The sequence below is a fragment of the Poeciliopsis prolifica genome, unplaced genomic scaffold, assembly GCF_027474105.1.
Source record: "Poeciliopsis prolifica strain line A6 unplaced genomic scaffold, Auburn_PproV2 SCAFFOLD062, whole genome shotgun sequence".
Taxonomy (NCBI): domain Eukaryota; kingdom Metazoa; phylum Chordata; class Actinopteri; order Cyprinodontiformes; family Poeciliidae; genus Poeciliopsis; species Poeciliopsis prolifica.
The window spans coordinates 562,800-575,043 of NW_026562437.1; the positions used below are offsets into that span (position 1 = coordinate 562,800).

Consider the following 12,244-nt stretch of genomic DNA (forward strand, 5'->3'; position numbering starts at 1 on the left):
TTTTTTTGTTTCTTTAGTCACCGACACATTTCGAAGAAGAGCTGAGACAAACGCTTACAGATGGTGAACCACAATCGGTATGTTTATATCAAACGTTCATTTAACTTTCAAACCAAAGTTTAAATGTAGCTTCTTCTTCTCCGGGTTCCTCAACCTGCGTGTTCCGGTTTTTACCGGTCTCAGAGCTAGCCGCAGCAGGCTAACGTTAGCTCCTGCTGAATCGTGTTGTTAGCCTGAGTTTAACCGTCCGGTGCTTCAATTGCTTTGGGATATATTTAACTTAAAATGTGGAGGTAGGTGAACTTTGGAGTAAAGGCAGCTTCTCTGATTCGCTTACATCAAAAATGATCAGTCATACTCTGGTCTAAATGTGGCGATTTTCTGGTTTTAAGTCTCTGAAGCTTTGAATGTTGGTAAAAATGTAGCATCACTTGAAACACTTGAGGGTCTAATGTGGGTTGAAAAATCAACATCAAACAATGTTTGCTTCAGGGAATTGATACAAAAATACTCCACACCCGTCATATAACCCATTTTTTGTCCAATAACAATCCATAATAAAAACACACATTTCAAACAAAATGGAAATGATCTTCCCTGCTTTTTACAGTGTTGTTGCTGCTTCCAATATTATATTGATATTGGGTATTTAACATATAATGTTTCTCGTAGACTGATGGTGTGTTTTAACCTGTAAACCTACATGGATGCCTCTGAGTTACTTATAAAATAATCAAACACTGTTGCTGTACCCTAATCTCTGTTCCAACTATGCAACATCAGCTTCTTTTCTTGGCATAAATACACTCAAATTTACCCAGATTGGAGGTTTCTTATTTTAGTAATAGACAAAGTAATTATAGTTTTGTCCTCTTTAACCTTTTTTTCCATTTTTGTGATTTTTTTTTTCTTGAAACCATGAGGTACTGTGTGTGGCAGCAGGGAGATCCTGGCACATAAACCCTTCTGAGGCTTTTGTATGTGGAGTTTGTGTGTTTTTCTTCCAGCTTTTGCCCAGAGTCCAGCAGACATTTCAGGTTACCTGGATACTCTGAATTGCTCTCAGATGTATGTCCGACTGTACCATCGGTTCTCCTGTTTCCTGATGACCTGGCATGTGGGTACCCCGCCTCTCATTCAATGACTACAGAAGTTGGCAACACCCCACCGCAGCTCTGCCATGGATGAGATGGAGCACGAAACCCTGTTATTTCTGTTTGTTATCCTGCTGCTGCAGATTTTCCCATTCCTGGTTATGAGATTTGCTTATTTTCTCTTTGACTTTTCTTTATTTGTCATTGCTGGAATGGTTTGCAGCTGTGATTTTGTTTAACAAAGCTGAAGTTCTCCTGTTTCTCTCTTCAGAGAGCGGTGACCCTTTTTCAATAAAATGGATATCTCTTGAACGTGTAAGGTACTAGTAATGGTCTTGAATATCTCTTAAGCAGATTGTCCGTCGCCTTTCTCCAGACTCAAGTTGAACATCGTACGGTGAAGCACAGGGCTCCGAAACTTTCAGCATCTCTGTTGCACCACAGAAAAGACTGAAGTGAGTTTAAAGAGGATGTGAATCCGCAGCCACATGCTTTTTTGAATCTCTTCAATGATTCATGTTTTTTGTCTTAATAAAGTTTGGTTCAGAGTTGGTTTGAATTTTGTCTTGCTATATCACCAGTTCAGTTCATATTCTCTGACCTTGTTCCGTGTTTTTAGTTGTTGCCATTTAAAGGAAAAAAGATAATGTTCTGTTCCAGACATTTGTGTCTTTACTTATTCTTGGTTTCTTTCTGTGTATCAGCCCTGTGATGTTTCACCCTCTTTGTTCTCTCTCGCCAGTAAAAGACCTGAACTTCTTAATGTTGGGAAGAATGTGAAGCTGCTGAGCCCTCAACGCTCACTGGGCGATGGCTGATACCTGCTCTACTCCACGACCTGCTTTTTCTTCAGCTTTTGATTTTCGACTGTTGTCTTCTCTTCTTCAGAAGAACGACTTCCACCATTTCATCCTTGGCATTGTTCAGGCAGCACTGACACAGATCACCAATGCGCTCTTGGTGTCAGTGTCACAACTGGTACCTTAATTGTTAAGAATCTCCCGTCCGCACCGTCCTTCCCTGTGGTGAAGGTGTTCAGCACCCTCACTGCTGGAGAATTGGTAAAGCCATGTCGTTTCCTCCGTACAACCCCTATTCCTCCAGGAATAAAAATCCCACCCAACGTCCCGATCGTCCAATCTATAGTGAAGAGTCAGACATGGACCACTGGATGGCGCGGCACCGTATGGAACCTGATTCAGACTTTATCTCTTCTTCATCATTTTCTGGAACTGGTAAAACTTCAGGAAGAACTATCCCTCAAATGTCAGGGCTGCCGATGACTTACAGGCCTGAACAGATGATGGCCTGGTCAGAAAGGGACCTTGAAAGATCACTTGTTGGCAGAACCAGAGAAGAATTGGTGTCTCCGCATTTAAGCCATGGTTCTCGCTCTTTCTCCACTCAAAGAGACGAGTTTCCTTCCACCAGTATAGAGTCGTATGGTGATATGGGCACAGATGGGGAGCAACGAGATGACAGTGACAACAGCTCCTTGAGCTGGTTGCAGATCTTGAAAAAGCCCACAGAGGATACTCGTGTGAAATTTCATTCACCAGCTTCATCCACCTATCCCAGCAGCAATGATGACAGGTTTTTTGCATCCAGCGAGAGACGGCAAAGTAACCAATCTGTGTCCGGTTACAGACGTTATGAAGACCCAAGTCCAAGCGAACCAGTGCATCCTGATGAGCCTTCTCAGTCGCAGATTACGCCAGAGTTTGCCGCTATCCTTCTTGAGAAATTTGGACTTGAAAAAGAGGACTTGGAATATCTCCTGATGTTCCCTGAAGATGAGATAAACTCTGATAATCTAGTTCTGATCTTGAAGCAGATTCGCCGCATGAAGGAGAAGAGAGCTTCAACAGCGCCTGACTGTGACCCCGAGCCCTCCACAAGCTTCTGTGAGCCGGAGACACATAGCAGCCCAGAAGTGCCAGAGCTTCACGAGGACGATATCTCTAGGGTTTTTAAACCTGCCAAGGTGATTGACTATGGGCATACTGGGAGCTACACTGTGGTTGAGGAAACTAAAGTCACCAGTGGTGGGACTAAAAGCGTACTCGATGGTTATAGCAGCACCAGTTACAAAGAATCGTTCAAAAAAAGTACGTCAGAGGTTGTCGCCTCAGGGAGGAGTCCTGTGACTCCCCGAAGCAGCAACCTATCCAAGTTGCCACAAACGCAATCAAACCAGGCTCCTCAAAAGGTCCACATCCCTTTCATTTCCCCAGAAGACGACAAAGCTTCACCTAAAAGGCCAGTGGCTCACCAAACCCCCACCTTTGTTCCTCCAAAGGCAGGAGCAGATCCACCCAAACCACTACTGAGCCTAACAGTCCAGGCACCTCGGATGTCCTTCACTCCCCTTGTTCTGCTAAAGAAAGATGCAGAAACAAAGAAGAGACCAAAGTTTTCAAGTGCCAACTTCTTGAAAGGCAGTTCTCCGCAAGGGGAGGCGCAAGATTCAAAGTCTAGCACTTCTTCAAGTGAAGGCGCAGAAGTTGGTTGTAAGCAAGATAATCGTACTGATAATCCTCGTAAAACTCACGAGCAGCAGCCAGAGGTTTTGAAAGAGCAGAGGAAAGAGAAGCTAGCAAATGTTCCACAAAGCAAAGCTGCAACGGACACAACAAAGCGAACTAAACCGCCTGAGGAGTCGCGTCCTCTTGTCTCCAGGTCTCTCACCACTCCTCCAGCACAGGCAAACACAGAAGCAAAGAAGCATTATGGTTCGTCAAAGTCCGCGTACAGCAGCTCAACTCCGAAGGTGGCGATCTTCAGGGGTCTGCCGTCAAGGTCGATGATCAACGACTACGCGTGCGTCGCACCGCCAGCCTTTCCACATCGATGCACTCTGTGTGACAGAAAATTTGAGACCATCAAGGTAAGTGGAGCAGTGTGTTCATCATTCTTATATTATTTTGTGATTTGTTGAATATTGGAGAGAACTCGTGTTCAGTCTCTCTGAATAATTAAAATAACATGAAAATTTAATCCAGTGTTTAACTGTTTTTCTCCAATTCAGCGAATTAGAGAAAATCGGCATAAAGTGGACTTTTGTGACGTTTCCTCCAATTTCTACAGTACACCAGTGTCCGGTTCTCCATTTTCCTCTTCTTCCTGCCCTTGACTCACTTTGTAGTTGTCCCAGGTTCTGTGTTGTGATCTGTCCTGATCCAAACCTGCCTGGAAAGCCGTTCCCAAACGCTGACATGACAACTGAGGATGGCAACATCAGACCTGACCAGAGCCCAAGAAGATTGTTTTTATCTACTGTGTGACTTCTGTGTTTCCTGGTTTAAATTATAAAGATTTCTTAATGATTAAGCCAATTTGTCGGGTGTAATTTTTAATGAACTGTTGTTTACACAATGCCTGCTTATTTAGATATGTATTAAAATTGTGGGAAACAATGCGGTAATAACAGTAGAAGTCAATATCTTCAAAGGTTAATAAAATATGTTTGTTGGGTTTGGTGTTGGGAGGGGAAAAAAAGCATTTTATAATTTTTTTTAAAGCTTGTTGGTTGTGAAACTGCTTCCTAACTTTTCTTTGTTTTGATAACCAGCATTGGCTTTTCCACCTCGACTCCACCATCCACCATGAGAACCGCAGGCTCCTTCGGAGACAGTCAGTATTTTGCTCTCAATGTTCTCTGATGTCGATTTATTTCAAGTGGTCACGAGTTTTCTACTTGTAGCTTAAGTATTGGATGCATGCTAACCAGCCTCTCTGAGGTTAGGTGTCTGATTTGCTGCCTGTCCAACGTATAAATGTTTAACGCTGGTTTATAACAATGCGCTAAAAAAGTTATAACCCAACCAGGAAATTCATTGAATTGTTGGCATGTTTTGTGTTTTATATGATGGAGTTCCGCTAATTAACAGCAGTGTGTTTGTTACCTTGTAGTCTGGCTTCCTTTGCTCATGTTGTGGACACATTTCCACTGCGTTAAAAGCTAATTTTTCAGTTAGCGCTGAAAAATTAGCTTTTACCTAAATTAGCCTAAATAAATTTTTCTGGACAAATTCGGAAGCACTAATTCACTTGGCCGTTTTGTAATGTTTCAGTTGAATAAAGTTCAACATTTGTGTTTAGTTTAGTTAGTCTACATGTTTACATTTATGCTCTTATTTTGAAGTGGTCTCACTTTTTATAACCGATGAAACACGCAAACAAAATAAAACATGAACAGCAGAGAACAACCTACAAAAATACCTAAATACTATGACAATATAGAGCCTAAAAGTCGTAAAAATGTAATTTGTGCTCAAGGGTTGTAGTCTTTCTAGAGAAATTTTGAGTTAAAGTTGGGACTTTAGCATTAGCTTCTGCTAACTACAGGTGTTTAGCTTTTCAGTGATTTAAGGGTTATCACAGCTAACTTTTTAGCTAGCAGTGCCCACCACTGCTCCAATCTTTAAACATGGTTTGAAGCAGATTTAATCTTTTAAAACTGAAGTTATTTGGCGTTTGGTATCTTAAGTTATCTGATAAACTTACCGTTGAATTAAATGCCCTTTATTCTGTGCAGTTACTGTCCAGGAGACTTAAAACCTGGTGTTTTCTACAATACTTGTATTTTCTGTCCAGCACTGGACTGTGCTGTCCATCCATCTCTCTTTGGATGATTTAAAGAGAGAAATATTAATTAGTGATTAATGTTTGTTGACTTTCAACTGTGAGGTTTAGAGAACTCTCTGTTTGTGTAACATGTTGTCTCGTTTTATATCAACTTCACCTTTTTTTTTTCATGTCTGAAGAGAACATAATATAGAAAAATATTTTCCCTGTAAATATCCTTTCAATATATAGGCGTGCCTGTATGAAATTTTCATACTTTACAGTGAAAATTACTACTAAGTTATCAGTAGAGCAAAGATGTGAAGATATCCCTCTTTTGCCAAATTGTGACCCGTTTCCTCTTGTTTTATTGCTACAGATATCCAGACTGGGATGGTGAGATACAAGACTGGAGGTAATATTTGTACAAATAAAACCACATCCATTTAAACTGAGAACAAGCAATGTTTACAAGTTATTTTCTGTTATTCTCTCTGTCTGGTCTTTGTAGAGCTAAAAGACCTGCCACCCAGCAAAGGAGTCGTTCTCGTTCCCACAGCGCCCAGCGCCGCTCGCGTTCTTCCTCCCGCAGCCCACAGCGCAGCCGCAAGAAGGGAAGAAAGGACAGCAGCAGCTCCCGCTCCCGCTCGCGCAGCCCTCGACGTCACCATGACTCCAAGAGCAAGAAGACACACCAGAGTTACAGGTACTTGGATTTAGAAATGTTAAAACCACTGCATTCTAAAAGTTCTCAAAAAGTTTCCATAAAACACAAAGTTTTTTCATACAAACTTTGACTAGGTCCCGGTCTCGTTCCTCAAGTCCTCGGTACAAGTCCCGCTCAGCCCACCATTACCGTTCACGATCGAGGAGCCGCGAGAGAGAACAGAGAAAGAGAAGAGAGAGACGATCGTCGTCGGAAAGATCGACTCCTGAACGGAGGAGGTCGATCAGCGCAGAGAGGCTGGCGAAGAGACTGCTGGAAGCATCAGGTTTGATAAATAATCCACAGTTTTGAAAAAATGCAAATGGTTACTTCAGTTTCAAAGTGAAAACAAGGCCTATTGTTCCACGTTTTTACGGTTTGTTTTGTTTTTTAACCCACTGATTGTTTGGAACATAAAGAACGTACCAACCCAGTGATTCTGCTGATCCTTTTCCAGGCGTCCAGTCTCTGTCGAAGCAGTCGGACTTGGAGGCAGTGGTGAAATCCATGACCCCTTCTTTACTGGCTGAACTCAAAAAGCGGAAGTCGACATCGCCATCATTTTTTGTTACAAAACCAGATCCTAAGGAAACCGAGGCAAGTAATTAAGTAATGCAAATAAAACCGTAAAAGTGGAGAAATTACAAATCAGTTGAGACCTTTTTATTGATCACATCATCATTACAAGTCTCCAGTTTTTTTTCATAATATTAAGGTCTCTTGTCCTCTTTTCTCTGTTTTCCAATCAGTTTTACTCATTAATTTACGCATTTTCTGCCTACAAAAACAGAAACATTCAAAGATCTGAAAGAAAATCCAGAGTACGTTTTCTGATGACAAAAACTAAATGTCTGTCCTCTATGAATATTTACTGTCTAGCTTCTGTCTGGTCTGTAGGACGAGCCGAACACGGTGAAGCTCAGAGGGATTTTCAGCAATCACTCGTACAACGACGTGTGGAACGCCATGGAGTCGTTTGGGAAAATCGAGTCAATTGTTCTGTACAGATCCAGACACGAGGTAGGTCTTAATAAAAGATTTAAAAAAATGTTTTAACAAGCCTTCTGTTGACAAAGAGAAGACGGCTCCGCCACGCCCCCTGGTGGGGGACATGTCTCTTCCCAAAGTAATCTCAAATATAAAACTTTTGGTTCCAAGCTGAACTGCTTATTGTTTATTTTTTTTTAAATTTAATAAAATGGTTCAAAAAAACGTCCTGAAATGTGTCTTTGTGTTTGCTGTGCACATGCAGGCTACCGTCATTTTCCAGGAGAAAGACGATGCAGAGGTTCTTCGCAGCATGGAGAGCTTCGACTTCAGAGGAGACACCATCACCGTCGTCACTGAGGTGTGTGAGAAAATCATCATTCTTTAATTCATTCTTCACAAAAAGCTGAAAATGTTCATGTTTGGAAGAAACGCCACAAATACCAGCTTCCAAGTGAAGAAAAACTGCATTTATTTCTGAAATGTTGCATTAACAGTTATGTATTTACAGGACTGTGTTTTCATACCTCCTGGTTCCTCTTCTGCTTCTAAACAACAGAAGAAATCGTGAGTTATATTTTAATAATCCTCCGATTCTTTACGTTTCTTCTCGTTGAACTTTAACCTTTCTCCGTTTTCTCTGCTGACTCAGAGACGACGCGGCTAAAGCAGAAACGTCTTCGGCTGCAAAGAAACATAAAACGGAGGGAGACGGATCAGGAATTAAAACCAAAAAACCCAAAGAGTCGGATGAGAAGCCTGATGCTGCCGAGACCGAAAAACCTAAAAACGATCAGCGAGACGTTTCTGCACAAGAAGAACGTCAGGATGCAGGAGACGGTAAATATTTTACTTTCTACACGTATTTGTTTTAAACGCTGCAGGGATGAACAACATATCAGCATCGGTTCGATAAATAAACCTGGACTGATAATTATTTTCATCTGTTTATGTTTGTTTTATCAGCCAAAACAGCAATATTAATTAATAATCAATTAATGTCTTCAGTTAATAGTTTGTGTCTAAATTCACTCTAAAATTTGAGTGTTTTGTGTGATTTTAAATATAAATTGTTTTCAGTTACTGAAGTTAATGAAACAAGCCTCATAATGATTATTTTTATTATTAATATTTTATTAATAATATAAATATTAATATTTATATTTGAAATGGTGCAAAGATGATGGTGGATCAACTGTCTGTTTTCCATTTTGTACAAATTTAACCACAAGAGAACCAAATGTTCACGTCTTTATACGTTTGGAGAACCAATTATTTGTGGGAAAATGAATAATTTAAATAACTTTATCATCACTTTTGGTAGCTTCATGTTGCTGGTTTGAATCCTGGCATGTGTCTTGATTTTCTCTTTGGCATTTCAGCTCAGAAAAACTAAACGAATAATTAACCGTGTGTGTATTTTACTGTTTGCGGTGCTGATTATTCAGTGATTCCTCTCAAGCTGCAGCATGTTGGGTAAAAAACATTTCCTCTCTCAGACTCTGAGGTGAAGCTGGAGTCGGAACCGGCTGAAGCGGATCCAGGTGACGATTATCACCTGGACCCAGGAACCTCCCAGACGGTTGGAGATCAGCTGAAGTCGCTGCTGCTGACAGAAACTTTCAGTAAGAAACGAAGTTCTGCCTTGTTGTTGCTTCTCCATCGTGACCTCCAGCTTTAACTCTTGTTCTCTTTTGCTTTCAGATTGTTTGACAAACGAAGAAATAAAGTCGGCGACAGAAGTGAGTCGCCTCTATTTTTCCTCACAGTTTCATGGACTTTGTTTGATCCCAACTGTTTTCTTCTGTAGTTTCCTGAGGTGTTTCTGATCAGTGACCTCCCAGACGCTGAAGCCTGCAGCTACACGGAGGCGGAGCTGACCGAGCGGCTCGCTCCGTTTGGGTTCAAACACAAAGTCGACACCATTTACTGCCTTCCTCAGTCCGGCCTGGTGAGCGCCACATTACAGCCAACCTTGTCCTTTTCTTTGATTTTTTCACACTTAAATGCAGAATTCGTCGAGATGCTTGATATTCAAACTCCACGGTTTTGTAATTGAGTTCAGTCTAAACGTTGAATGAAAGCGAACATTTAGAAAACATTATTTACAGTTGAAACCACATTTTTTCCCTCTATTAAGTCTTTTTTTGATCAGCTAATAAATAATATAATAGTGCATTGAAACGTTTTTGTTTAGTTAATTTATATTGTTTTGAATTTGAAGTGCAAAAGGAGCAAATCCTTCATGTTTGTGCAGGTTTATGAATCCTGATGTTGTGGTTGAACTTTCCCATCAGGCTTTGGGCATCATGCCGAGCGGCGAAGATCTACGAAACCTCCTGACGGAGACGTGGGACGGCGTTGCCTTTAGGGGGCAGCAGATCCGCATCAGGCCTGTTTGTGGCGGCTTCCCAATGACGCCTGTAAGCATCAGATCGTCTTGTTCTTGTTTAAAATAACTAAATGACCTTTTAGTTTTTAACATTTAGATTTAGCTGTTGGCGGCCATTTTTATTTTTATTTTTTTAAATCTACTTACCTGCAACATGAACCAAAGTAGAAGTTATTTTTGTTTCTTCTCATTTCAGTCGTTAGTTTTGTTTGTAACTAGCTGCTGTTAAAGTGTTTTTGTCCATTTTGTCTCGTTCCAGTTCCAGTTTTATTCTGCTCTGATGAAACAGATTCACCGTGTAAGTGAACACAGCCACACACAGCTGCAACCCGTCTGCGATGGTCTTTGTAGATTTAAATTTATGCGTCATTGGAAGCTGAGACTGTTGAGACTCCAGTGACGTTTGCAAACGACTGTAGAGAAATGTTTCTGTCAATTTGCCTTAATGTGGAGCTTAACTGCGTAACCCAACATCTTAACCAGGAAATGACTGATAGGTTTTATAATAATACAAGAATCCAGACATTATATTATTACAATAAAGTTTCAGTTTTATGAGAACTCACATGAAAAATAGCAAAATATTAAAGTAAGGATTAAATCTTAAATCTGAGAAACATCTCAGATTATGTTCTTAGTTCACAGGCAGGATAAACGCATCACAATGTGATGGTTTCATGTTTGTTCATATCAATAATTATTGATCAGTTTTTTAAAAATTATATGAAATAACGGCGTCTCTTACGTCCCGAGTAAGAGACGCCGTTTACTTACCCAGAATCCCCCTCACCAAAGGCAACTGGGCTTAATTCTTTGTTTTCTCTTTTTCTTCTCAGATTATATCAAACTTAGAAAAATCTCCCGCTTTACGGTAATCTGGTTTGTTTCTGTTTTCTTTACTGCAATTTTATTACTTTTAACCAGTTGTGAGCAAAACCTTAAACTGCTGCTGCGCCAGTCACTTGACATGTTGTTGCTAGGTAACCAGGAGTTACTCTACAAGTCGTTGCTAGGCAACCAAAAAGCCAGTCGGTTGATTTCAGCGTTTCTTATCTGGCTGTGAGAAGTCGAGTGAAGCTTTTCCTCTTCCTGTTTCGGTTCTGGATCGAAGTTCAATGAATAATGTTGAATATTCTAATTATGTATTTATTGATCTATTGATTGATTGTCCAACTCTATTGATACAAGTTCCTTTTTCTTTCTTTTTTCTTTGGGGCCTTTTCTGAAACTCAAGTCTCTTCCCTGGATTTTCTCGTCTATTTTTACTTTTAAAATGTGTCATGGAGGCGATTAAAGCCTTCAGAGCCTCTGATCGATCAGATCAAATCAATCAAATGCCATTTAAATCGGCTGTTTTTATGTAACGTTCCCGTCGGTGTGCGGATCGTTCATACAGGTTTGCTGCTTTTCTCCAACCAGAACGTCATAGACGACGGGTCCAGAACCGTCTTCTTCCATGACGTCTCTCAAAGTGAAACCCAGGAGCTCAGAGAGTTTCTCATGAGCGGCTTTGCGGTGAAAAACTTCCTGCCGCTTCTCAACAAGGTATCGACACACCTGGACCGTGTTGTGCGTCCCGCCGAGCTCCAGCTGGACTCACCGGTTTGTGTCTGCAGGTGTTTGTGGAATTTGAGTCGAGCAACGACGCGGATCTGCTGGGGCTGTCGTACAGCAAACAGGAAGCCGGTCGCTCTCACAAGCTGCTGAGGATGATGCCGGCGGACGCCATCGGAGGTTCACGAGGTGCGACTTCCTTTAGGGATCAAACCGACTTACATCTCTGGAGTTTTGCTTCTCCGGGACGCAAAGACTGACGTCCATAACGGCCACAGTAGGACAGAAAATACAAATACGAGAATAAATTTATATTAAAGCTTTTTTTCGGAGACTATTTTTGCATTTTGAGTTTATTCCCAGATTACGACTTCACTCTAATTCAGTCTGATTCTTGAAACATTCTGACTATAAAGAACAAATAATTACAAATGTTTCAACACATTTTAAAGGTTATTATACATTATTTAAATATAATAATTTGTTATTGTGATTGTATATAAAATAGTTCAGCGTGTTTTTGCAAATGTATTGAAATCAATACAGGGGGCGCTATAGTTTCTATGTTATCACAGAATTAAAACCAGGTTATAATAAGTATTTATTTACATTTTACTGGAAAAATCCTCAAAATGAAAAATGAATTTTTATGGTGAAAGTAAAAAAAGAGAAAACTAGCAACTAAGAGAAAATTACCTGATTTATAACCAAATGCATAGAAAACAAACCTTTTGTGTTTTTAATTTGAAAATGTTCTATTATTTCTGTTTTAATGCTTATGCTCCTTTAGAAAAGAGTTTTAATCTTTGAAAGGTGTAAATAAAATGTACTGAAAACCTGAATGTTTTTGGACCATTGAAGATCTTTTTAATTCTTCTGCTGTTTCCACCCCAAACATGATGTCGCGTCTGAATTTCTAACCTTTGGGTTTTATTGTTGTCCAGC

The 12,244-nt window shown here is 40.4% G+C and overlaps 1 protein-coding gene across 4 annotated transcripts in view; it reads left to right on the plus strand.

The window, feature by feature from the left end:
- LOC129379949 (uncharacterized) overlaps window positions 1-12,244 on the plus strand; it is a 21,352-nt gene continuing 9,108 nt past the window's right edge. For 2 of the 4 annotated variants that reach the window (XM_055060909.1, XM_055060906.1), the window contains exons 1-19: window positions 1-77; window positions 1,449-1,549; window positions 1,837-3,981; window positions 4,666-4,727; window positions 6,040-6,075; window positions 6,172-6,366; window positions 6,462-6,652; window positions 6,824-6,963; window positions 7,264-7,386; window positions 7,619-7,714; window positions 7,865-7,920; window positions 8,006-8,193; window positions 8,853-8,978; window positions 9,058-9,095; window positions 9,164-9,304; window positions 9,651-9,776; window positions 10,005-10,043; window positions 11,165-11,290; window positions 11,362-11,488. In XM_055060909.1, coding sequence (XP_054916884.1) covers window positions 2,164-3,981; window positions 4,666-4,727; window positions 6,040-6,075; window positions 6,172-6,366; window positions 6,462-6,652; window positions 6,824-6,963; window positions 7,264-7,386; window positions 7,619-7,714; window positions 7,865-7,920; window positions 8,006-8,193; window positions 8,853-8,978; window positions 9,058-9,095; window positions 9,164-9,304; window positions 9,651-9,776; window positions 10,005-10,043; window positions 11,165-11,290; window positions 11,362-11,488 — 3,628 coding nt within the window. In that variant the 5' untranslated portion in view covers window positions 1-77; window positions 1,449-1,549; window positions 1,837-2,163. Of the gene's footprint in view, window positions 78-1,445; window positions 1,550-1,836; window positions 3,982-4,665; window positions 4,728-6,039; window positions 6,076-6,171; window positions 6,367-6,461; window positions 6,653-6,823; window positions 6,964-7,263; window positions 7,387-7,618; window positions 7,715-7,864; window positions 7,921-8,005; window positions 8,194-8,852; window positions 8,979-9,057; window positions 9,096-9,163; window positions 9,305-9,650; window positions 9,777-10,004; window positions 10,044-11,164; window positions 11,291-11,361; window positions 11,489-12,244 lie in introns of all 4 variants that reach the window. The other 2 variants (XM_055060907.1, XM_055060908.1) reach the window with 2 other exon arrangements.